At 46.4% G+C, this 27,333-nt stretch overlaps 1 protein-coding gene across 12 annotated transcripts in view; it reads right to left on the minus strand.

Annotated features, from left to right (window-relative positions):
* The window catches only part of MSI2 (musashi RNA binding protein 2), a 406,134-nt gene that overhangs the window by 252,332 nt on the left and 126,469 nt on the right, over positions 1-27,333 (minus strand). For all 12 annotated transcript variants that reach the window (XM_053567675.1, XM_053567685.1, XM_053567684.1 and 9 more), the window contains exon 6: positions 13,538-13,630. In XM_053567675.1, the coding sequence (XP_053423650.1) occupies positions 13,538-13,630 (93 nt within the window). The remainder of the gene's footprint in view (positions 1-13,537; positions 13,631-27,333) is intronic.

Here is a 27,333-nt window from a genome sequence, read left to right on the forward strand (position 1 = left end):
AGTGGGTGCCCTGTACAGATGAAGGTAGGGAGTTTGCTGGAGGGGGTGAAACTGGTAGAAGTCAGCAACTTGGGGGTTCAGAAACATGGTGGGAGGCAGAGGGGCGGGCAGAGCAAGAATGCAGGGAGGTGAGACTACCAGCGAGGACCACCTGCTAGAACATTGAGCAACCCTGTCTCTTTGAACTCCCAGGAACTCCTGCCACCACTACTCAAACCGTTAATGAAACTGTATGCCACTAAACAGCGAGAAACAGGGCTCAGGATAGTTAAACAACCCAGGGTCACAATGCTAATACAAATGATCTGGATTCAAATCCAGATCTACCTGATTCCAAAGTCCAGATCTGTTCCACTTCTTCATTCCATGTAATCCAGGCAACTCCCAAGAGCCTGGCAATAAATGCCAATGGCCTCCCACTGTTCATTCAAGAGGAGGGAAATGTACCCGTGGACGTGAACTTGTTCTCCCAGTCCATGGCTATATTTCCAACATCAGAGAGGACTGTGTTGTGGCCTGATGTTGCTGAACCCATTTTCATTCTCCAGGCTGGCTTATCACCCAACGGTAAGTCAAGGGGAGAGACTGCCCAAGGCCCACCGAGTCCTCCAAGCCCCAGAGGACCCACACACCTCCGAGCCTAGACGAGTCCAAGCTCTCAGCAGCTCCTGAGAGCCACAGGCCTTACCTAATATCTCCCACTCAGCAGCTCCACTGCTTTCCTCAGATCAAAGACAGAAATAAGCAAAGGGGGCGGGGGGGGGGGAGAGATCAAACAGAGAAGCCTATTCCTGATTTTTACCCCCGCTCTTCCTTCCCTTCTCTGGGGCAGCTGTCTGCCCTCTGGAGAAGGGCCTGCTGACCAGCTCACCCCTGCCCAGATATCCCCTTAGCTCCATTTGGCTTTTGCTGTAGATAGAAACAGCTAATTGATCCTGGGCTTCCGGGGAATAACGAATTCCACATAAGGAAATGCTCCAGATAATTAAATATATTCTCTTAATGCACCATTTTAAAAAGAAATATCCTAATTTTATCCTTTGAAACTCCTTCTCCAATGACTGGCCCATCCCTGCCCTCGGATACATAAGGTCCATTCATTCCACTACTACTTAACCGAGCATCAGCAACACTCCAGGCACTGGGCTGGTCTTGATGCTGGAGGCTGAGTAAACAGATCCAGCCCAGACGAGACTGGAACCTAGAGTCAAGTTGAGGCAAAGAGCTATACATTTGGCTTCCTCTTGATAAGCAAGATGCCCTCTTTTGTGGTCCCATCATGGATTCTCTCGGCCTCTAGCTCTGTTTCCTTTTGACACAATCTGTAATTATTTTTATTATTTCCTTGCTTGCTTTGGGCTGGCCCTCTGCCACCCACGCCCCATGCTAAAAGGAAGCTGTTGCTTTCCTCCTAGCTTGGTAGTGCCTGGCATTCAAGATAATCAAGGTCTGCTGAATGAATCAATGAACAAATGAATGATGCGTGAGGCTGGAGATGTGATGCTTTCTGAGCCTAATGAGGAAGGATGGCTGTTTCCTTGCACTGAACCATCCTACAAAGTGGAGCTTTTTAAGATCGAAGGCACTTTGTTTTTATAGGTTTTGCTTCCTCTTGCTTTACACCAAGTTTATTAACATTTTCCCACTCCTTAATATTTGCTATAAACTCAGAAGAAGCCAGAAAACCAAGCTTATTAGAATCACATGTAAAGGAAAAGGAAAGAATATTTAAATGAGGATGTGAAAAGCTCTCCCAGGTAGCAAAATAAATCCAATGAACAGATTAGTAAGTCAATATATATATATAAATATATTTTAATACACATCTGCCAAATGATATTGCGACAATTTCTAGACAATATCCTCTACCAAATAACATGTATTTTTAATGATTCAAGAAAGTTTAGAGAGTTCATCAGTAGGGTCTACCCAGAACAGAGCAATCTAAAGGTCAAGTCCACAAACCAGAAACATTCTGGTAGCTGCATTGAACCCAAACATACATCTTGTCAAAAATTATACAAAGCAGAAACATCATCTTTATGCTGAAATGATCCAGGAAAGACTGTTCGATTTGTGAGGTCACCTCCAGGTTAAGTAGAAGAACTGAGGGGTAAGCTCACCCAAAGGATAGATGGCTGGGATGGAGCGGTAGGGGTGTGTGTGTGTGTGTGTGTGTGTGTAAAGGCTGTTGCCACATAGGAAAGCTACTCAGGAGGCTAAGGCAGAGGGGATCGCTTGAGTCCAGGAGTCTGAGGCTGCAGTAAGCTATGATCGAGTTACTGCCAAAAGGTGGGGGTGGTCTTTGCACTGCCAAGCCTACCACTAGCCAGAATTAGAGGTGACTCCTGAGTCTCAGAAGACCTTGGTCTCGCAGGTGGAAAACAACAACAGTAGCTAATGTTTCTAACCTTTATTAAGCACTCACTCTTGTTTCTGGCAGGGTGTTAAGAACTATATGCGCCTTAGTACATTTATTCCTCTTGGCAATCCCATATATTAAGTACCATGATTATCCCCATTGTGCAGATAAAGAAACAGAGAGGGAAAGAAGTTAAATGACCTACCCACAGTTATAGAACTAGTAAATAGATGAGCTGGATTTGATACCAGGCAGTCTGAGCATATACAACCCATGCCCTTATTACCACACGATAGCCCAAGGCCAAATGCAGCAGCCTCCCTGCCTTGTTTTTGTAAGCAAAGTTTTATATTGGAACCCAACCACAACCATTCATTTCTATATTGTCTTTGGCTGTTGTGATACAATGGCAGAGCTGAATGGCTGGTAAGAGACCATCTAGGACACAGAACTAAAAATAGTTATTATCTGGCCCTTTGCAGAAAAGGTTTGCCAACCCATATGCTAAATAGTAAACAGCAGCGATTCAACTTTTCTACCCATGTACTACAATGGCCAAGAAAATTAAGGGACAGCCCAGAAAGACCAGAGACAGGCCTCCACAGCCATCCGCAACCCTGAAGTGTCTCAAAGCCTTACAGTTAAAAAAATATACAAATTTTGCATTCTGAGGCATAATATGTGTTCTAACATGCTTTAAACAAACAACCATAAAATCATAGTCACCTCCCTGGAAAATATGCCCTAGTTATGCCATGACCTTGCATACAGCTGGTCAGAGCCATCAGGATGAGCAGCTCAGGTGGAGCGGCAAACCCAGGACTCCTCACCAGAGGGTCGGGGTATGATCCTTGGGCCCACTGCTATCTGGCTGAGGAGTCTTCTGCAAGTCACTTACGCTCTCTCTGTCTTCCTTTCCTATCTGAAAAATGAGGGATAATTCTCCTACCCTATGTACAATAATAATTAGCTACACTGTTGGGACACATAATTGTGTACAAGACAGAAAAAGCCCAGTGAAGTGGTTCCTACCTGATAACTCCAGCACTTTGGGAGGCCAAGGCGGGAGGACTGCTTGAGGGCTGGAGTTTGAGGACAGCCTGGGCAATACGGAGAGACCCCCATCTCCACCAAAAATAGCAGTTAGCTGGGCATAGTGGCTTATGTCCCAGCTACTCAGTGGCTGATGTGAGAGAATCGCTTGAACCCAGGAGTTAGAGGCTGCAAGTGAGCTGTGATTACACCACTGCACTCCAGCATGGGTGACAAAAGAAAAGATAAAAGATGCAAAAACAGTTCCCAAGAAGAGATTCAGTTCCCCAAATCTGAACACAGACACCAACTTAGTCGCAATGGAGAGTGATGACGTCAATAAATCCTCCTATTCACTACTAAAACAGGTCTGATTTAAACTAGTTTGCTAAAGCAGCAGGGTGGTCTTTTAAAAGATAAAAATGAAAAATATTTGTTTCTATCTCAGAGAATCTGCAAGTTCCCTTGCAAACTACTCCAGCACTTCACCTTCCTGCTGCTTACTAAGATCAGGAAAAGAGTCTCAGATTGTTCCCCTCTCTCATTTATTTTTCCTTAAGTGAAAAGCACCTTCAAGGGTGTTTTTTTTTTTTTTTAATGTTAACACTCTGAAAAAAAAAAAAAAAAACTTAACACTCTGTAAGCAAATCTGAAAATATTTACCTCTGCCACCAATTATAAAAGACTGTTAGTAACCTCAACAACCAAAAATCTCTAATTTACAATTTAATCTACTTGCACAAATTACATCTTCTCCAACAGACCACCTTAAAAAAAAAAAATGACTTCCTGTAAACAAATCATGATGCTGGGTTTTTTAATGTAATTAAATCCTCCTTTAGCTCTTTAACTGTAAGAAGCTCACTTTTCACTCCACTAGAGCAGAATTTTTTTTTTATTGTCAGGAGATGGAGAATAACCCCCAAGTGGGAGAACACAGAGGTGCTAGACTCCAAGTCACCAATGGGCCTCGGCTTGTGCCAACGGCTGTGGGTCTGTCCGTTCTGATTTCTGCAGGACACTGGCTCATTTCACACTTACTGGCCTGTGTTCATGAAGGTCCTATGCTGGCTCCTGTCCCAGTTGCTGGGTTACATCAAGAAGGCATAATGTAAATAGGTATGAAGGAAGTGTTCTGGAACACACGGGAAGGAATATTTAAATCTGCCTGGAGGTGGTCAGGGAAGGTACTGACCCTTTTAAAGTGTCAGGCCAAGTGTCTTGACTTCTCTCAAGTGGCCTTGATTTAAAGTGACCAGTTCATTCTGGTGTGCAACTCCTGAAAACCCCCGTAGTCCAGGCAAACCGGAAAGGTTGGTCACGCTACTTTCATCCTGTCCAGTTCTTCTCTTTAACAAGCAGAAATCGCCAGTGATATTGCTTGCCTGCTGTGTGCTGTCTCCCATCCTTACTCCTCTTCCATTTTCCATCTCCCATACCCAACTTGCAATGAGTAATCATCACTGCTTCATGGTGACAGCCCCTCGCCAGATTCTTCCACCCTTGGGAATATCATGGCCACACAACTATCCCACAAAGAAGAAAGGCCCAAGGCCAGGGATGGTGGCTCCCGCCTGTAATCCCAGCACTCTGGGAGGCCTAGGCAGGTGGACTGCTTGAGCTCAGGAGTTCGAGACCAGCCTGAGCAAGAGCAAGACCCCAACTATACTAAAAATACAAAAATTAGTGGGGCGTTATGGCAGGCACCTGTAGTCCCAGCTACTCAAGAGGCTGAGGCAAGAAGATCACTTGAGCCCAAGAGTTTGAGGTTGCTGTGAGCTAAGATGCCACGGCACTCTACCCAGGGTAACAAAATGAGACTCCTTGCTCCCCCCAAAAGAAGAAAGGCCCATCGCCTAGGCTGCAGAAGGTATGTGGACTGAAGGCAAATCAAATCCCACATTGCCAGGAACTCAACTATAGAAGCACAACACAAAGTGAAGAAAAAATGGAAGCGGCATATACCAATTCCATCTATCTGATCCATGTATTTCATGCAAAGTTTCTCTGGTGCTTATTAACGCCAGCTTTCCCCCTCTATTTAATCTCTGCTTCCATTTCATTCTTAGAGGCCTGTGATTATTCTAATTCAGCATCTGGATGACTTCATTTCCACTCAAGTACACCCAGGTCAACTTGGATAGAAAAGAAAGAGGAGGAGAAGAAAAATAATCAGCTAAAAGCTATTAAATATCAGCCGAGTGTCTCATGAGTGATTTTAAAAGCAGTGGTGAGGTTAGCAACAGCCAGAAACTCAACCCTTCTGCCTCTTCCCGCATATTAACTTCTTTTTTTTCCTGGGGTTCTCACTATTATGGTTGTGAATGTAAATAAAGTCCAGATTGGAGCCCACTTTTGGCTAATTCTCAAATACCAAGTCTGGAACACACAGAGCTGTAAAAATTTAGAGGGTGGTAACTTGACAAATCCGGCCATTCTACAGAAAAACTATTTCTGAGAGGACAAAAGAAGAGGAAAAAAAAAAAAAGGGAGAGAGAGAAAGGCGTGCAGGACTCTAAGGGAGTATCCTACGGATGGGGTGGGGAGCGGGTGGGAATCTCCATATCAATGTTCACTCCCCCTAAACAATGGAGTTCGATTTCTATGCCAAGTCTAAATGAACTGAGCTTTCTCTTCCGTAAGAAACCACCCCTTGCACCCACTGGCACAAGCTTGAACCATGATTTCTGGTTCACTTTCAGTTCCCACTGAACTACGTCTTGGGAGAGAAAGGCTTTCTTTTCTCATGCTAACAACTCCATTGTAAGTGACATCTTCAGAGGACCCGGGAGCACTCTGGGAAGGTGAGCTGGGGAAGTACCTCATCCCTCCACCCTGCAGGCTCTTTAACTCCTTCGGGCCCAAGGGCTCCTCTGCCCCTGGCCTTCCTCTTTTTGCCCCAACAGAAAATCAAATAAAGCAAAACCATACTGAGAAATTCAGTTAAAAAGCGAAGCCAGAAAAAGTTGGGGCCTTGTTCCCCTACGTACTATGCAAATGAGCGTGACATCTGATTAGCGTAATCTCAAAGTTTTCCCAGCTTGCTCCCCAGAAGGCATCCTATTTTTCTATTTGTATATTTTAAAACACTGTTAACAGAGCAATAATGATGTCTGATGCCTTTGCCTAACAACAGCTGGCTATATTTTACACGCTAAGAGGGAAATTGGGAAGTTTTCCTGGAAATCTACAATCTATTTCAGGACCTCTTTTTTGAAAGCAAAAATAGGAAGATTTAGAAGAAGTTAGGGGACTCAATGTCTTTCTAACTCCACAACAGCCAGGAGAAAATGGGTCTACGGAGAGAAAAGTTCACCAGAAAAACACAAAGTTGTACAGCAGGAGGGTTTACCTGCAAAGCCCAGGGATCATGTTACTGGTGGATAATACTTGTTTGTTTGCTGCCACCTGGCCCAGAAGGGAGAGACAGGATTCTCCTGTTTGCTAACATTTCCCACTGAGCAGAGCTCAGCTACAGGTCAGGGGCAAATAAAGTCTGTCCCCTATGATACACCTTCAAGGGGAAACACAGGCAGAGAATTAATCAAACATGGGGACAGTGCTAGCCTTGTTCTGGGCTATCACAGGAAGAAAATTTCACACCAAGCCGTCAGCGTGAAGAGAGAGCAAACGGTCCTCCTTGGTCCATCTGACAGTTAAATGAAGAAGGTCTGAGCAACAACCAGAGAAAGGTCGAGCAGGTGACAGGCGAGGCCCCGTTTGTCCACCTGCACAAACCACTTCAGAGGACACGTACCTCATGGGACAGCTCTGACGTCCACAGAGGACACACAAGACTTTTGTTTTCCAGGCCTCCTGTGAGAGCACCACACAGCCGTGCAGAGCTCCGTTTATCTACAACACACGTTTAGCAGCGATAAAACGCTGCCTCCGGATCACAGTCTGCTTATTCATTTTCTCACACATCTCCTGCCTTTCAAATTTCAAAGGCTTGATAATATTTTGATTCTAGGTATTACTCTCCCTACACACACAGTATCAAAAGGAGTATCAGAGCGGTGGCCGCGGACGTGCCACCATCACACCTGCACAGAAAACCTGGAGCTAGAACGTAATGGGTGGCCAAGGCTGCCTCAGAATGCGCTGACAGTCCCCCCTCCCACGGAATAAATGAGAAGATCTCGTTACATTAAAAAGCCAAACCATTCTTATTTAAAAAAAAAAAAAAAAATTTCCAGAGAGTTTTTAAGCACTGCTCTCTGGAGCTCAAGTGAACTTTTTTCTTTCTTTTTTTTTTTTTTTTTTTGGTGGGGGGGGCGCATACAAAACCCAGATCCAACACAAAGGGCTCCAAGGACCCTTTTCACCTCATTTCCACAGAGCTCCCCTTGATGAGCCCTGAAGAGCTGTTGTAACTTTGCAAACCATTTCCTTGAAGGCCTTTTCTTCCTGGCCACCACAATAAGGGGCTGGCTCAGGAAGGGGTTAAACCCCCGTGTCAAACCACAGACTCGGGCACTGGCCCAGAAGGGACATGGGAACCAGGGCAGCCGAGTGATAAAGGCCGGATTGTAGCAGCCCACTGAATTGGAAACGACTTGTAGGCCTAATGAAACAGAACTTTGGCAGCAACACAGAATGAAAGGAATGAGACAATAAAAGGCAAAAACAAAAGGGTGCAGAGTCGGTTCAGCTTAGCAAAATAAGCTCACTTTGTTGTTGGGGAAAGCCAAAGCCGATTAGGATAAACCAATGACTAAGCATAAGTCTTCCAAACTAATTACACAGTTCACCATGTGAAGTATAATTGGAAGCCTCCAAATGCAGAGGCTGCTCTGCTTTCCCTGGAGTCCTATGAAGTGAGAATTACCTAGCGAGCTCCGCACCCAGCAGCCCTGTCATCTGGGGGAACGGCTGAAAGGTGCAGAACCCGCTCCATCCGGGGACGCAGCCGCGAGAATTCATTAAGTCTAAAGGCCTCTTTTTGATCTCCAAAATCCTATAAGTGAGAATTTAAGCAACTGGTACTTGAAGAAGGGGCCTAAAGGAGAGAAGGAAGAAACCCATGTACATGAAGTTTCTTTGATCCCATGCGTTTTAATTACCAAGCTGGGCTCTTCCGGGTGGCTCTGTGGGGAGAACAGTGGAGAACAGATGGATGCATTGTCTGGGTCTGCACAGGCCTATCTAGAGCATCATTGACCTGCCATTTTTTGGAATGGCCTGTATACATCATTCCTGGTATGTATGAAATCATGAACACCGATAAGGTCCGAAAAGAAACCCAAGGCAGTAAAATGGATTACTATCTATCAACGTTTTTGACAAATGAACCAACCCTGCTCCCTCTGAATAAGAGGTTACTTAGTGGTACAGTGGGAGGGAAGTGGGGTTTTATAAACAGTGAAAAGAGGTGACAGGTAGGTTGGGCAGAATGGCTATCTGGGCTCTACCCAGCACGTGCTGTTCGGGCTTGGACAACTTCTTCAGCTTTGTCAACATCAGTGTCATCACCTACATCACACATCTGCCACCCATCTCACTTGGCATCCTGGAGGAGCACATCGTAAAATGCATTAAGATGCTTAGCACCAGGGCGGCGCCTGTGGCTCAAAGGAGTAGGGTGCCAGCCCCATATGCCAGAGGTAGCGGGTTCAAACCCAGCCCCGGTCAAAAAAAAAAAAAAAAAAAAAAGAAGCTTAGCACCAAGCACTCGTAACTCTAATTCAGAAACAACACACAGTAAAAGTATGTTCATGGTGAAACCTGAATCTTAAAAATGCCAAGTTTTATTTATTAGAGCTAGCATGAGAAATAGGGAGATGGAAATACTATACGGTTTTTTCTGGGTCTTTACTCACAGGATGTAGAGTAGACTTTATAAATAGTGGCTTTTTCCAAATAAAGAATCCCTTCACTGGGTCTGCATCATGAAGACCAGAAATAAACTCTCACATGGTTAAGACTGTTTGCCTGTTATACACCACGTTCATTACTACTGGCGATGTATTATTTCGGTTACAGCCTATATATACCTTGGATTATAATCTATTAATGTTTAAACACTTCCTGTACCACTGATTTTTCAAGCTTAAAACTGATTTTAGGAACAATTCAGTCCAGGGGACAGCAAACTACAATCCCCGGCCAAATCTGGCCCACCACCCATTTTTGTAAATGAAGTTTTATTGGAAAACGACCATGTCCATCTGTTTACATGTTGGCTATGGCCACTTCTGCCCTATAACAGTGTGAGTGAATAACTAACACAGAACACACCGGATCGCAAAGCAGCAAATATTGACCATCTGGTCCTTTACAAGTTTTCTAACTGCTTTCCTCAGAAGAGAAACTGAGACTAGCAAAGAAACAAGGTGTTACAAGGGCATCATCCCACCATAAGGCCCAGCACATGAGCCTGGTATATCTTTAGGCTTACTGTCCTCTGAGGACAGCAGTGGAACAGCTACCCAGGGACGAGGATAGCCATCCAAGTTAGCAGAGTGCTTACATCCATGACCACACTTCGTGATCTTATCTTCAACAAAAACAGGTAACAACATCTCTAACCTGGGGTGGGTGGGGGTGAATATTCTGGGACGGAGCTGGAAGAACACACAAAAAGGTTTATAAGCCTCCAATTTGAGTTATTTAAAGTTCCCGGTGTGTCCTTCTGCACCCATCCCAGTTACAGTAATGACATATTTAAACTTAGCTCGGCCCCTTGATAGCAGTCTGACCCGTCGTGATTGCCACCTGAAATAAACATCCTTGGGCAGGACAGGCAGACAGAGGGAGAGGAGAGAGGAGGAGGACAGCAGGGAAGCCTAGAAGGAGGGGCTCACCCTGCAGGGAGGCTGCCAAAGGATGGAAACTTCTAGACTTGGAGCAAGAGGAACTAGGAGGTGAATTCTGACTCTTATTTCTCCCTTCCCTGGGTGACCGTTCCTGAGACTTAACCTTCCTGACCCTGATCATCCACCTTTGCCAATTGGCTGGATGGTACCAACATCTGCTGTGTAGGTAAAGGAGGTGACGAGGGAAGGGACGGGTGTGCTCTCACCTAATGGGCACAATGTAAGGGTAAATGGCGTACCTCCCACGTGAGGGGCACAACCCCCACCAGGACCTTACCTAAAAACACAAACACTATGACCTAACCGTTTGCACCTTCATATTAATCTGAATTTTTTTAAAAAATGAGGCAATGAATGTCCCTGGCCGCCCTGAAAGTCACAATCTCTGAAGTCCATGCTAAGAATGGGGCACAGAAATCACTTAGGCCCAAGAGTTTGAGGTTGCTGTGAGCTGTGACACTATGGCACTCTGCTGAGGGTGACATAGTGGGACTCTCTCAAAAATAAAAAAAAAATTTCATGGGAAAAAAAAAAGAATGGGGCACAGAGTTCAGATTCTGTTATCAGAAAGCCTGAAGCAGGAGTCCACAGCCGGCTTTACTTCTCAGAGGGCTGTGACGTTAAATCAAAGGCACAGTCCCACCAAGGCTCCACTGAACAGTCCGTAATAGGAGGAATATCACTACCAGTCTCCCAGAGAAAAATTAAATGAGATAATATAAATGAATGGCCCAGCCAAGTTATGCGACACTTAGTAAGCTACACTCACTATAAATAATAAAACTGCACCTCACTAATCTGCAGCTGGTTTGAAGAACAGTCTGAAACAACTTCACACAGTTAAGAACATGTGGGTGCACCTGTGTGCACAAGTATGTGAATGAACTTCATGCAGGTGTGTACGTGTGTTTTCTGTTTCCTTCAATCAGAACATGAACTATTGAAGGGCAGACTCGGTTTGTCATTTTACATGTTACCTCCTTTTACAACTGCTGGATGCACTCACTGCTCCGAAGGCCCAGGAGTAGAGTCCCCAGTACTTTGATCATTCTGGATTCAAATGAGTTATGCCAGAACACTGAGAGGTGGTGGGCCCTGCCCTAGGGGACGCAAACGTCACCACTAGCCACCAACCAAATGGGAAATAAGCTATTCTGAAGGCAGACTCAAATAATGCACAGAGCCTATGTATGAACCAAGCTCCTGAAACATGAGCGGAGTGTTATGGTTTTGATATATTCAAAAAGCCTCCTTAGCCCTTTAATAAAACACTTGGTAAGTTTGCACATCAAAGTCCACCAACGTTACTACAAAATTAACTGGGCAGCTTCAGACCCAGCAAGTGCCATGCCAGGGAAGACAGTTTGTGACTGCGTCCCAGACAAAAGGACAGCTGTTCCCGGGGCAGGAATGGTGGCGGCTGTGGGCATGGCCAAAGCTTGCTGTGCACCTACGAGAGGCGTACTGGGTCACAATGATAAGTGTTAATGAAAACCAACAGAAGGAGGGACAGAAACGGAGAAAGGAGAGGAGAGAGAGAGGAAGAAATCCAGGGCTGGGGACACGCAGAGATGTAGTATGTGTTGGCAAGTATAAGCCTGTTTAGAATATTCTAACAGCCCATCTGGGTAGCATCAACTTCTCTGACACAAATAGGCCCATGAGATTCCAAGGCAGGTTATGGCTCGAAAAAGAAATCCCACCTCATGTTTGCAAACACTACCCCTGGACTTGTTTTAAAAGCAGAAAGATAGCAAAGAGGGCTTACCCTCCAGAGCTTTCCATTATGCAAGCGGGACTTGTCTCGTTTAATTACTTCCAATCCCTCTCCCTAGGCAGGGTGGGGCCGAGTGATGGACGAATCCCCCTCACCACTTTCAATCAGTCTTGAAGAGAAGAGTGTTGCAACGTATGTGGTCACAAACACTCAGCTATGCTTTAGGCCCAGCCAGAACGAATCAGTTCCCAACTGACAATGCTGGAAAGGGCACATGGGGGGAGTTATCTTTCCCGACCGACCTGGAAGGGCAGTTCAGTGCATTCTAGATGCACAGCTAGGCTGGGGGAGACTGGTTTCTCTCTGTTGCATGGGTTCCCCTCCATGCAGAAATTAATACCAGAGACGAGAAAAATCTCCATTTCGAGGCTAAATAAAGGTCATGGCCCTCATCCCAGACAGTAGTTCACCAATGAACACACCTGCAGACAGGGTCACAGCTATCCATCGCCCTGGGCAAAGAAATAGAAAAACATAGAACCTTCAGCCCGGCCAGTGGGAGGCAGTGCCTCTGTACCCAGGACAAGCAAGACAGCTATCACAGGAGGAAACAAACTCAGCACAGGCACCGTGTCTTCTGGGGATGCCTCAGTAGCTCTGCTGTGCCAGCCCTTGAGCAAGGAAAACACAGACCTGGGCAAAAGGGGGCTGCCCCACACCTGGGCTCCCAGGCAATGTCCACAACTCCTCAGAGATGCAGGGAGCAGAGGGCCAGCCGGCCACTCACCGGCCCACCTCCTTGGCCCAGCCATTTCCACGGGAGCCAGAGAAGGGATGCCATTCAAAACCAACAAGGGGCCAGCCCCTCCAGGGCTACCAGGCCACCTGAGGAATGTGCCACCTTCAGGAAGAACTGACACTGTCAGTTCTGTCGTAGGCACTGTCTACCCCCACTAAGCAGAAAGAGGCTGAAGGAAACTCACCAGCCAGGGTTACCTGTCTGGTCCGCCTGTCTCTGCCTCTCGCTCACACACACCTTTTCACACCCTGTTTCCTAGCTGATGTGGGGCTCTCAGGTTGGTCCCAGCCTGTTCTGGCAGCAGAGCCCAGGGGATAATTTTAATGCTGCCTCACAGACTTTCAAGTCGGAGGAAGCTGGCAGGTACAGGCCGGCATCTTTCCTGAGTCTCCATGGGCATTTGACAGGGCCGAGGGTTCAGCTGCAAAAGGCCCCAGGGAATCTCATCTTTCAGTGCATTTTCCAGAAAGGCACAGAAGAAAGAAGCCCAGTGCCACCACCCTGCAGGCCTCTAGCAGCTTCTGTGGGATCTCCTGCCCTCTGAGTCACAGCCCTGCATCTCCCAAAACTGCTGCCACCACCAGGCCCCACATGGCCAGCAAATGCCAGCAAAACCACACTAAAAGGCCACTCTGTTGGCTCCTGCAGGCGTGCGCAGGGCACCATACCCACCACAAGCCAGACTCTCCATCTCAGCTCCTGCTGAATTTCACTTAAATCATGAAACCCAAGTTCAAGGACAAAGTTCTCAAGGTCACAACCATGGCCAAGGCAGGGGCCACAGCAGCCACTTCCCACACAGCGCTTACCTTGCCAAACTGCTCGAAATATTGCTTTACATCTTCCACTACCGTGTTCGCAGATAATCCGCCTACAAATATTTTCTTTGTTCTTGTGACCATCTGCAAAAAATGACAAGACAAAGGCAAGGGTTACCCGGGTTATCTGAAGCAATACCTGAGAAGCTGCTGAAACAAACCGCTTGCTCTCCGTGTTTCCTTAGGAAGGCAACTTTATATACATTCGAGCTCCCCAGCAAGGGCCCCCGGTAGCTGCCAGAGGATGCTGGAGACAGTCACGCTGCATATTTCAGGCGACCGCAACCTAAAAGCTTGAGTTTCAGGCAGACACCCAGTAGACTTCAGAACCTCTTTGGCCACATAAAACACAAGTATAAAAATCACACATTGAACGATTTGAAAGCTAAGAGATGTGAACAAAACTGAACTAAACACATAAAAACTGCTGCCGAGAAAGTACCCACAAAACCTGTCACTAAGAAATGCATAAGTAATTCAAAACTCTGTGCAGACTCTGTGCTGTGTGTTCCAGGTGTTGACGTATGTCTACAAGAGCGGCACAGAGGCCAACCTCGCACCCAAGCACCACAAGGACCACCCTGCAAGCTCTGACCCAGTGCTCCTTCCCTTAATTTCTCAAGATTCACCTTCAGTCACCCTGCGCCCCACTAGCTAATCACCAGGTCTCCCCATCTTTATTCCTTCAGGTCCTCCCTGGAATGCCTCTGCACTCCTAAACCTTCCCATGGCAAGTTGTAATCATCTTCCAAGATCTAGCTACCCTCTTCAAAATTCAAAATACTTAACTGTTGTTCTAGCCAGGAGCTATTATTCCTCCCTCTTCTGAAATCCCCGGACACCATATCCCTACTACATACTCCTCTAGGAATCCTCCGCAGGGCCAAGCACGGTGTCAGGTACAAACAAGCCCACACCAAAGATTTGGTGGATGCAAGAAACGTGGCCACATTTTAGAATCCCACCAGGTCCAAAGCAAAGAGAGAAGGCAGCTCAGTGGCATAAACTGTGCAGAGCAGGAACCACACGTCTTCCACGTAGGAGTGAAAAATCAAGGCTATACATTTCATTCTGGAGACTGAGTTTAGGCTATGGGTTGTTTTCATTTTACTGCAAAAATAAAAAAAAAAAAAATTGGAAAGTCCAATGGGTACAGGGTCTCACCAGTTTGGTTGCATATGTGTGCGTATAATAAACACACCTTGTCATCCGTGTCTATCACAACTCCGTGTAGGGTGGCAAAGCTGGGTCACCATCATCCCCACGGCTCCTGGCACATTTGCTGAGTGAATGAACCAATCAACCCACGTAGTGTATGAAAATCCCAGCACTGTGCACATCACTATGCTCCAAGTACCTCTCATTAAGCGGCAGCACCTTCCACTTGTTCCTTGGGGTCCATCCCCTTTCTCGTCCATTCCTGATGTCCCCTGGTAAATCAAGGTCACCTGAATAGAGAAACTCCAGCAGACCCGCTCCAGATTTAAATCTCTCCCGATATTCATGAATCATCAAATGTTACTAATTTAACTTTCCTAATATATTCATTCAACAGATCCATTAAGTGCTAGGTGCTGGAGCTTACTTTCTAACAGAAGGTGGAATTTAATCCACTATAAAATGGAGGTATAATAATTAGCCGACTACGCAAGGTTCCTATTAGGACTAAATTAAATAACGTACGCTAAGGTGCCTAGCAGGGTACCATGCAGTCCCTGAATAGATAGATGGTCACTATAACTGAATCCAGTCAGTTATTAAATTCACCTCCAAGTTTAGAGCAGCCATGCCATAGAAAGACACTTTATACCAAAAGCTTTGAAAAGCTCTCTCATTGCCCCGCTCTCTTCCATTATAATTTCAAACAACTTTCCTGCACCTCTACAAGATTTCAGGTGGGCAAACATTCCCAATAGTTTCATTTCAGGTTTTCCATTCTTTTTTTTTGCCCCAGCCAAGTAATTAACTATCTATAAAGAAACACCGATGTGATCTACAAGAGCGTGCTAATGGAGTTCTCAACTTCAAGCAGCTCTGGAGACCCATTTTATCACAAGAACCCCCCTGGTCTCGTTTACATGCTGTTTAAGAGCCAGGCAGGTACCCAGCAGGCACTATCTCCAAACCTTCACGTGGACCCAGAGAATTAAACAAACAAGTAACAGAAGTTAACAGACTGTTCACTCCTGGGATCTAGTGAAGCGGGACAGTCTCTTCATGCACCCTCCATCGCTGCCCCGTGGCTGCAAACCTGCCTAGACAGAGCGCTAACCACGGAGGCAGACGCTCAGCTATACATCTATACAGTCCCCCGAAAAGCCTTGAAAACACATTTTTTTTTAAAAGAAGGATGAGAAATTCCAGACAATGCTCCAAAAGTGTCCAAGTTACTAAAACATCCTCTGCGGGAAGCAGCTCAGATACACTGATGGATTCCACTCCAGCAAACATTAAAAGGAAACTGGTTTAATCAAAACCTTCCAAACGTGAAAGGCCAGTGGGAAGATGGGCAACACTTGGTTAGCTGCTCACCGAGGTCGGGGCTTCGGGAGAGGGGAGAGTGGCTGGGGCAGGGGCGAGGGGGCTGTGCAGGGCGACCTCTCCCACTGACTGCAGTGCACTGGGTTAAGATGGGAGTGATTTACTTTGGGAATCCTGCCGGCATGACTGTGAAATGGACTGTGGCCGGCTCCATGATCTGCATGCTGGTGGGGGACGCAGGAGGCAGAGGACCCTAGAATCACACGTTCTTCTCTGGGTTCCTTTCCATCTCCATGGCTACTGAGGCGTGCAGGAAGGAAGGGGGCGGTGCTGTATCCAGTCTCTCATAGGACTAAATGGAAGGCCTCAAATTCCCATCAGTAGTATGCAAGGTTGGTTTGCACACAACACGTGTGTGTTCGGGGTACCTCTAGTCCCATTCTTTGAGTCTCAACTTCAATTAGTATTTATCCCTGGAGCCATCTGGTACCCCTGGAACTTTTAAGCCTCTTCTCATCTTGGATGCAGTGAGCAGGACAAGGCACCGACTGGCCCACAGCTCTAGACTCCTGTGTGTTATGAAAACTCCTCTGCACCCAGTGAGGAGACCACCTGAGTTTTCTTCCTGTGCTAGGCCCTTCCGGTGGCTGTTTCCTCACCTGAACCACATGGGGCACAGGGAAGTTGCCAGCGAACCCCATAATGCTCAGATGGCCTCACGGGTTCCCACAGCACACCAAGACAGAAAGAGCCACGCATGTGCTCCAGAGAAGTTTAGTCCAAAACCCATCAGGAAACTGATCTTAAAATTCCTTCGCTTCATGTCTTTAGTGGAGGATTTGCAGAAAATACTTTGGTATGTGAGTGCTTCCCTCTATTAGAGATACTAGATCCCGACCAGACAGCCCTGAACCACGTGGGGATGGCGCCTTCCCTCCCCAACAGAGGCCTCTCCGTTTATGGTTTAGGGTGTCACTCTGTAAGTGGGGGGTATGTGTGTGTGTGCCCATGTGTGCACTTGCACCTGTGTCCTAGGGGCAAGCAGGGAGTAGTCAGGGTCTCACAATTCAGTGCTGCAAAGTTCTGCAACCAGACCCATAATTTAACTAAACACCACTGCTCTCCACACACCCCTTGGCTCCACAAAGAAAATCCCAGCACCCATTCCAGTTCAGAAAATTGCTGTTTACCCATAAGAACTGGCCAAAACCAGCTGCTAACTGGAGCTGCAAAGAATACTCCACCTTCCTCCCTCTTAAGTAGACAGCTGGCTTTTTACGTTTTAAAAAATTCCCTTTTAGAAAACAGAATGTTTCTGTCTCTTTCAGAAATGGTCGCTCAGATTGGGCCCACTGCTTGCATTTTTAAAAATAGGATAAAACAAATGGGTGTGTGTGTGTGTCTTGAAAACAGAGTGAAGTGAGGGGAAGTTAGGAAGGAGAAACTACTTTTAAAAGTAAGACCGAATGGGTAAACTTAGCTCCAAAAGCACTAGCCCCCAAATATTAGTTATCACACAGGAAAACAAACACAAACACCAAAATACCCCCAAATATTTCTTTTTTTTTTTTCATAGCTAAATGTGCTTTATTTACAAAACATTCACTATACATTTTTATAAAATATTTCTCTATGTGTTGATATATATGTTAAAAATAATATAATATAAAACATAATATGAGTTTGATTTTTCTGTGTATGGCAACCTTTGGGACATGCTATATTTTCTACGCCAGATCTTCAGATTCAAACATCTCCTATATTTATACTAGATAGAGGTTTCTATTATGTTCTTTTACCTGATAGTATATCTTTTATTTTCTTTTTGAGACAGGTTCTTGCTCTTTTGCATAGACTAAAGAGTGCAGAAGTGTCATTATAGCTTATGGCAACCTCAGACACCTGAGTTCAAGGGATTCTTTTGCCTCAGCCTCTATGTATCTGGGACTGTCGGCATATACCACCATCTCCAGCTAATTTTTCTATTTTCCCCCAAATATTTCTTAATCCTATCTAATGCTTGGGAGGCCTGAAATGGTCCTTGAGAGCCTAAATGGGCAGGAGCAAGGCCCAAAGAATTTGAATCAGCTCTTGCTATTATTAAGTTCCTTAAAAGAGTTTGGACTCCCCTTGACGAGAAAATATGAGCCATGTTCAGTGCCCAAGAGCAAAGTTTGTTTAAAGATGTTCTCACATCTGCGGGAACCTCAAAGTGGAGGAAGAAAGCCCAGGAAAGATGCCAGATGCTAACACTGGACGGGACCTGACAGATCTCCTAGCCCATCATTCCCACCACACAGATGGAAAAATCTAGTCCGAGATGGTTAAAGGCAAGGCAGGTGATCAGGAGGACAGCTTTCCTGAGACCAAAGGCTCTATGCCTGTCTCCATATTGTCCAGTAATACTGAAAAACCAAAGTGCTTGTCAAATTCAGAATCTGGGATGAACCTGCATGGAGTCCATCAACATGACAGTTCTCCTTCATCATTCTAGATTTGAGAATTAAGCCCAATCTTTGCGTGGCAAAGACACCTTAGCAGGGCTAAGGTTGCAGAACACCCAAATTCCAAGGCGCCATCTTCTCACATATTTTGTCCAAGGGACCTGCCCTCTAAAATTCCCATGTTTCTTCATACTTTTTCCCATCACCTCCCTCCATACTATTACTCTTGCCCTCACCAGCACCACCATCATCACCCTCCCGAACCCCATCCCTACCACTGCCACCACCATGACTGCCACTGTCACATCTCAACCTAGTGGCAAGAGTCACCTGGCATGCAAAAGGAGAACACCCGCTAGGTGTTGGGAATCTTCTCCAAGTGTTTCTATGATCACATGTGGAAAAGAGATTGAGACAGATTTAACAAAGCCCCCCACTCTGTCATGTCCACTCAGAACTTCAGAATGTGATTTTATTTGGAAATAAGGTCTTTACAGATAGAATCAGATATGGATCTTGAGATGAAGTCATCCTGGATATAGTCTAGGCCCTAATGACTGGCGTCCTTCTAAGAGGACATAGGGACGCCAAGATAGAGAAGGTGGGGAGAAAGAGGCAGAGACTGCAGACAGAGTCCACATGGAACCAAAGTCCTCCCATGAGGGGAGGAAAATGCTCCACCCACATGGATGACAATCTGAATCTGCACTCCCAAGGCAGGCAGGTCACATCCACCAGCAGTACAGCTCTGCTTTCAGTGGTAAAATCACACCGATTGCCAGGTGAGACGGTAGGGAAGACAAAACCAACCATAAGAAGATGCAACTGTGATGAAACACACAACGAAATCAAGGCCAGGGTTACACATGGGCAGATTCCTTCCTAAAGAGATCTGACATATTGACAAAAGTCCTCTTCCCCTATGGAAAAACCTTTCTCTGGTGTCTCCTTCTATACTTAGAATTCTCTGCCCTCACTGCAGACTCTCTATGGACCAGGCCTATGCTACACTCTTCCCACAGGTGACCTGACTTGGTCCCCACATCAAGCCTACAACACAACCCAGCCTCTCTTCCACACATAGAGAAACTGAGAAGCAGAGATATTAAATACCTACCATATACAGCACTTAGGAATGACTAAACAAAGACTTTAAATCTTGCTGTTTCTATTCTCTGGTGTCTCTTACACCTTCACCTTCTTTCTTCCCAGCAGAAAAAAGCAACTGGAGAAGGAGGATGGAGGGCACCATGGGGAACAGGTATGATCTTGCCCTTTCCAAGTTTGAAGCAAAGATGGAAAAAAGGCAGGCCAGATCGTACTGATGAAAATGTAAAATGGGGTGTGCTCATTTTGGAAAACAGCCTGGCAGCCTCTTGAACAACTGAACAAAGTTACTGTACGATCTGGCAATTCCGCTCCTAGGCATATGCCCAGGAGAGATTAAGACTTATGCCCACTCATAAACTTTGACACGAATGCTCATGACAGCATTGTTTCTAATAGCCAAAAAGTAGAACCCAAAAGTCCATCAATAGAAGAATGGATCGGGCGGCGCCTGTGGCTCAGTGAGTAGGGCGCCGGCCCTATATGCCGAGGGTAGCGGGTTCGGACCCAGCCCCGGCCAAACTGCAACAGAAAAATAGCCGGGCATTGTGGTGGGCGCCTGTAGTCCCAGCTGCTCAGGAGGCTGAGGCAAGAGAACCGCGTAGTAAGCCCAAGAGTTAGAGGTTGCTGTGAGCCGTGTGACGCCACGGCACTCTACCCGAGGGCGGTACAGTGAGACTCTGTCTCTACAAAAAAAAAAAAATAATAAATAGAAGAATGGATCATAAAAATGCCGAATCTCCATATAACAGAACATCATTCCACCACAGAAAGAATGACGTCCTGACACACAACGCAACACGAATGAACTTGAAAACATCACGCTAAGGGAAAGAAGCAGAGAGCCACATGTTACAAACTGAGTATCTCTTACCTGAAATGCTTGGAACCAAAAGTGTTTTGAATTTTGGATTCTTTAATATTTTGGAGCATTTGCATTATATGTACCAGTTCAGCATTCTTTTTTTTTTTTTTTTTGTGGAGACAGAGTCTCACTGTACCGCCCTCCGGTAGAGTGCCATGGCGTCACACGGCTCACAGCAACCTCTAACTCTTGGGCTTCCGCGATTCTCTTGCCTCAGCCTCCCGAGCAGCTGGGACTACAGGCGCCCGCCACAACGCCCGGCTATTTTTCTGTTGCAGTTTGGCCGGGGCTGGGTCCGAACCCGCCACCCTCGGCATACGGGGCCGGCGCCCTACTCACTGAGCCACAGGCGCCGCCCCAGTTCAGCATTCTTAATCCCAAAACTCAAAATGTGAAATGCTCCAAAACAGGACATTTGTAAAGCATGAGCCTGACACCCAAAGTAAAGGCTCATTGGAGCATTTCAGATTTTCAGATTAGGAATGTTCAACCCGTCTATTATTCCATCTATAGGAAAGTCCATCACAGGGAAATACACAGAGACAGAAAGGAAACTGGCGGCTGCTCAGGGCTGAGAGGAGGGAGGAGCTTGAGGACAGTAATGGCTAAACGGTATTTTGCAGTGATGAAAATGTTTTGAAATTGACTGTGGTGATAAGAGCATACACCTGTAAATATACTAAAAATCATTGAATTGCGCATTTTAAATGAGTAAATTATATGGTAATCAAATTATATTTCAATAAAGTTGTTAAAAAATAAAAGTGACAGGCCAGAGAGACTCCTAAGCCAAGAGTCTGAATGCCAAAAGGGTTTGAAATGAACCCAAGTGACCCAGAAAGTATGCCCACCTGCAGGTCCTGAAGTGTGGTCCCCCACCTAATTCCGTGTGCCTCAGGTCACCCACAGTTGACCACTGAAAAAGGGTGTTACAGTATTTTATGTTGCCAATTACTGAAATTAATTTAACTTCAGAAGAAACTAATTACAAATATAACCCCAAATGTCTCTCCAAGTTCTCCCTCCCCGTGTATCGCTATTAGCCAGAGAGCACCGGGGTTCAAGCTACAATTTGGCACTCCCTCTAAATAGCTTTAAAATTGGCAGGAAAAAAAATAGCCTTCATCTGTATGGGCCTGGAATATAATTTACACACAATTATACGACATAGTTAGGACGCAACACTACCTCTGATTAAAACAACAGTAACTCACCTACAGGAGAACGTGATCTTGTAACAAAATGATCAGGATGCTTCCGCAGGGAGCTGAGGCTCCTTGCCCTTCTTTCAGAGCCTTCTGCCCACCTCCCTCCCAGGCTAATTTAAAAAATACTACTTCTTCCTACCCCTGGGGGGGAAGCTGCAGCCCGCAGGGGTGACCTGTCCACAGATTGGTATCAGAACAGTAATATCCTAGACAGTAGCACTACTCATATTGGGGGCTGGGAGTGGTAACAGAAAAGGACAGAGAGATTGAAGGTTGCCTTGGAAAGCACAGGAAATTAAGGACTGTGATCCATACATCAACTGATGCTGAGCGAGGTGGCTAGTGGGCCACGGTCCGATCACAGGCACCCGAGCCACTCTGGATCCACAGGGAGTTAGTTTCTCTAACACTCCATCCTTCTCAGAGCCCCAGGTCAGTATGAGCTGGACCCATTCTGAGAAAGGTCCCCAATACTTTCCCCCAGGTCCACATGATCACCAATGCATGGATGCAATTAAAACCCATAATCATTCACGACTGTGATATTAAGCAATGTACCCTTCACTGCTGCTACATCTGCAAGGAAGCTGCCCTTTTTTATATACAGAAGAGGAGCCTCCAAAGCCCCAGCAAGGGAAAGGCAGCCAAGCAGGTTCTTAGTGGGAAGAGGTGGGAAAGAAAGGGCCAGAAGAGGATGATGGGGTGGGTATGAACTCAGTCTTTCCATCTGTGCCTGTCACTCCAGCAGCGGGAGGCCGAGTTGCCCACCCTGGGTGCGATTCTTCTAAAGATGCAAGGGGCGACTCACTATGAGGGGTATTCTGCCTACAGAAATGATCCAAATAAAGCAACAAGCGTAAAATATCTTGTATCTGTCCATCCATTTTTGCATTTACAAGCACAACTATATGCTAAGACATGCTAAATAACTGACCCTGATTTGTCAGACGAAGTTGGGTCAAGTCCTCTAATGGTGCTGAGCCTCACTTTCCCCTTCTGTAAAATGGGCATAGGACCTGGCCTAAATAGCACAAACCGAGATAGCAGATGTGAAATTATAACTCTGCGAACAACACCCTTATGCGTTTTATGTAGCTTTCAAGAAAGGAACAAGAAACACCCAACCCTCTGAACTTCTGTCTAAACACAAACCTTTCCTGGAGCTTCGCCCCCTAGCTGGAGTCTTGCCCATGCCAAAACTTCCAGGCCGAGAAATGCCTGAGGTTCATCTCACTGGACATGCTCACAGCAACAGAAGTCAGCCCAAGTTCAGGCCACAGGGTTTATGAACACACAACCATGAGGCTGAGCTCAGAGTGTCCCTTCCCTCCTCCAAAACTGCTCTTCTCCTAAAACGTTTTGGGTTATGTGGGTAGCAACCACCAGAAAGAAACAAGTTTCTACCCAATTCAGAGTTCCAAAGTTTCTTGGGCAAGGGAGTAAACAGCCATTCCTTTACCTCCCCATCCAGGAGGACTGAGTGTCCTCTACAGGGATGTCCAGGAGACATCAAGGACAGGCTGAGAAGCCACTTTAGAAAGAATGGTATGCCGGAGGTGGAGGGTTCAAACCCAGCCCTGGCCAAAAAAAAAAAAAGAATGGTCAAGACGGCAGCCTCTGAGATACACAACAAGTTAAGGAAAACCAAGGTTCCAAGATCACCGTGTATTGTGGAGAGGACGGCGGTCCCTCCAGTGAACTGGGCGCCACCTGTGAGAAGGAGGCTTAATCCTTGTTAGCAACAATCTGACCGGTTCTTCTTAGGAGAGTATAAAACCCTGGCTGGTAAGCAGGTTCGAAAGCCACAGTGTCCCATCCCCCAAATCCTCCAGTTGATTTCATGAAAAGAACAAATGGCAGCCTTAACCCTTAGCCTTGATTACCTTCATTACCATATTTTAGATGTACATGGCAATCAGTTCCTGATGAGCCAGTCTCACCTAATCCACAGGCTGACGCTCCTGTAGTGTGAGGTTCTCAGCCCCGCCACACACGCCAAGGCCGGTGAAGGGGGGGCAGGGGCATTAAAACGCACTGATGCCAGGGGACGCCCTCAGGGATTCTGATTTCATTAGTGCAAGGGGAGGTCTGGGCATCAGCATTTTTTAAATGCTCCCCAGAATGTTCAAATATGTCACCAGAGCTCTAGAAGAAGCTGCTTCTGTCATGTCATGTAATGTCAGGTGGGGACGGGGGAACAAATACCAAGGTTCTTTTTCCTTGTTACTCTTCCAGAGCACCAGGGGAGAAGAGCCACTGAGGAGCAAAAGGAGCCTGGGATTGAACCTGGGAGAGCTGGGCTTGAATCCCAGCCTGGCCACTCCCCGAGCTGAGTAATTTCAGGTGAGCCACATGTGAAGTGGAAACAGCGCCTGTGTGCCACAGAGCTGCTGTGAGCAGCACGAGAGACAAGCAGGGCAGAGGGCCTGGCACACGGTAGGTGCTCAAAATATGTTTGCTAAGACCCAGGCGCGTGAGAATGAAGACCGAGAGGGTACAGGGAGAAGGTAAATGGCAGAAGAGTGCCTCTGGGGACAAGCCACATTCATCTGCTCTCTCACTGAACGTGTTCTGAGGACCTATTATGTGCCAAGCACTATGTGAGGCCTCATGTCTGCTCCAAGGATGTTTATGTTCAATTCAAGTCAGAGGCCCCATTATTTGTAGTGTGATAGGACTTAGGCACAGGACTGGGCATGACCTATAGCTTCAAGGGAAGAGTCAGAGAACAAAGGGACCACCACCCCCCACCCCAGCAGAAGTTCTAGCACTTTCAGTGTCTGGTAGAAGGACTTCCGGTGATTCCAAAAGCCAGTAACCCAGGGCACCATGGAATGTGAGGAGGAGAGTGGCCAGGCAGGGTGGGGAGGGCCTTGCAGGCCACCACAGGGGAGACAAAATCTCCACAGGGTCAAAACATGGGAGTGACTTTTCAATCAGGTTGTTAAAGAGAAGAGCAGGCTGCTGGACAGGGAGGCTGGGTCATCTTCACACTTAGATATTAGCAAAAAAGTTGTGAGAACTTGTAACCCAGGGGGAAGATACTGGACAGCAATCCTAGTGACCAGCATGCAGCTGGGGGTCAGCTCTCCTGCAGCAGCGACCCCTTCTTGCTTGGCTAATTCTCCTCCTCTAGAAATGTCCTGGGGCTGGGAGAGAAGGTGGGCAGGTGGAGCAGGCACAAGGAGAGAGAAGCACATTGCACCCTTGGAGCAGTGGTCCTTGGAAACACACTCAGCCATCTGTTAAGTCATAAATTTTACCTGTCAAGAAAAAAAGTCAAATCCCCCTCCTCCCTCACCCTCCACAAGTGGCTTCCTTTGGGGGAAAGGGGAAACCCAAAGCAGGGTTTGTAGTAACAGAGAGAAGCCAAAATAATCATGGGCAAAACTATCTACCTCTTACTGGATGTCTTACTCCTCAAAAGATAAAAGGTGATTATGCTAAACCTAACAGGGTCGTAGAGGCTAACAAGAGTACCAGATTTGGAGATGTTGAAGATGGGAAGGCCAGGTTTCAATCCCAGCACCCTGAACAGGCCAAGACAGAGAGTAGAAAGATCTCGGGCAATACAATTCTGTCATGTATTTACTAGGTGACCACAGCAAGTGGCTGTGCTTCTCTAAACTTCAGTTTCTTCCGCTACAAAATGGGATTCAAAGAGCTAACACATGAAACCTGCCCAGGTGGAATGGCTGGAATGAGGAGCACGCAAGTTCCTCTGCCCCGCACCCCCCTTCCCTTCCCTGCCAGTGACTTCTCCTCTGTCTGTTCATCTGGGATGGGGATCAAACCTTCCCTGCCAGCCTCCTATGCTAAACCACAGTAGGAAGAGAACTTGGAAAAGGCATAGAGCACACTCCATAAATTGACTATTATCAATTCTACTTCCCTTGAATTTTCTAGACACTAACCACTCTGAATCAGCCCATCTCCAGCGGCAGTGTTCTAAGGCTGAGGAAGCTCCAGCAAAAAGAATGTGTTATCTCAATGAAAGGCAGTGTCTTATCTGCCTTAGCTTAGGTGGCTCTTTGCCCTATAAAGAGTAACAGATCGTTCCATACGAGGAAGGTCACTCTCTGTGAGATAAAGCTATCCATGCCTCAGAGGTAATATTTCTCTGCAGCACCAATATCCTAATATATCCGTGCTCTCCTCGTGCCAGGAACATATTTCTATAAATCCTCACATAAAAGAAAACTTTATTTTCCAGAGGGATAAACAGGAGAGAAAAGGAAACAACAGTCACAGCAAAAATATCACCCATCAAACAAAACTCGGTCCGCCAGGAACTTTACTAAATGTGTGGTGTTACAGATGTTTTATAGCCATAATGTCTGTTCTATTTAAAACACTTGCACTAGGCCAACCAAACAATGAAAAAGAGAAAGGCAAAAGATATGTTCCCCAATGCATCCAACCCAGCTAACTAGTCTGGGCTGGCTGTTTATGGAGGCAAAGAGGCAACTGGGGACCTTTCGCTGTCGGCCAGAACATGGAGGGCTCACTCCTGTAGTTTACTCTGGGGGGCTGTCAAATCAGCCACACAGCCCAGCAAATGGCCTGGCTCTCTCTGAAGGGCACTTCTGGCTGGAAGACCAGGATCTTCTAAGGGGAAATCTTGCACCTGGCAAGCACTTCATAAAATCTAGTTCCCTTCCCTCAAGGAAGAAAAATCTGCCTAGTTAAACCTCAACCTTCCAACAACACTTGTTAATTCCTTCCACAAACATGTGTTGGGTGTCTGCTATGTCCCAGGTACCACTCACAGTCACAATGACTATGGTCAGGATGCCCCAGAACGGACACCTCATAAGGGAAGGTCATAGTCAAGACACCCTCCACAATGGAAGTTAAGGATTTTTCTCGGGTTTCCCCCCCACACACACACACAGAGTCTCAAGCTATCACCCTGTGTAGAGTGCCATGGCATCACAGCTCACAGCATCCTCAAACTCTTGGGCTTAAGAGATTCTCCTGCCTCAGCCTTCCAAGTAGGGACTACAAGGTGCCACAATGCCTGGCTATTTGTTGTTGTTGTTGTTGCAGTTGTCATTGTTGTCTTAGCTGGCCCAGGCCGGGTTTGAACCTGCCAACTTTACTGTATGTGGCCAGCATCCTACCCACTGAGCCATGGGTGCCACCCACTTTCATCAGTTTTATTCAGCCCTATACTCCCAGCTGCTAGGACCTAGCACCTGTAAGGATACCTGACGTGCACACAGGAGGCACTCAGAAAACGGGAGTTCAGCATAAGACTGAATGAATGTTTCCCACTCTAAATTACTTTGTGGATGATTCGAGGGCCCTGGGCACCCTACTTGTCTCCTCTCTTTCCCCTTGGGTAGTTCCAAAAACAGTCCTTGTTGCTAAGCTGGGCACGAGCACTAAGAAGATAAAAGGCTTTGTTCCTACAAAGAGCAGCTGGCACAAGTTCTGTTGAGCAGCCACAGAGGACACGAGGAGAAAGTGCTACAATCAAAAGACCTGTTTGACTGAGTCAAGACGCACCCTTTGCTCCCACTTGGATGCTCACAAGTGGTGCTCTGATAGGGGCTTCTTTATATAAGACAATTGATGACTCTTGATAGTAAAATAGGGGAGAGGTCTGAAACCACCAGCGTTCACAGATGCAGTGGCAATTTCCATTGTCTATATCACCTGCCCTGTTTAATTCCATTC

This window comes from Nycticebus coucang, chromosome 18 (genome assembly GCF_027406575.1).
Source record: "Nycticebus coucang isolate mNycCou1 chromosome 18, mNycCou1.pri, whole genome shotgun sequence".
In the NCBI taxonomy this organism is placed as follows: domain Eukaryota; kingdom Metazoa; phylum Chordata; class Mammalia; order Primates; family Lorisidae; genus Nycticebus; species Nycticebus coucang.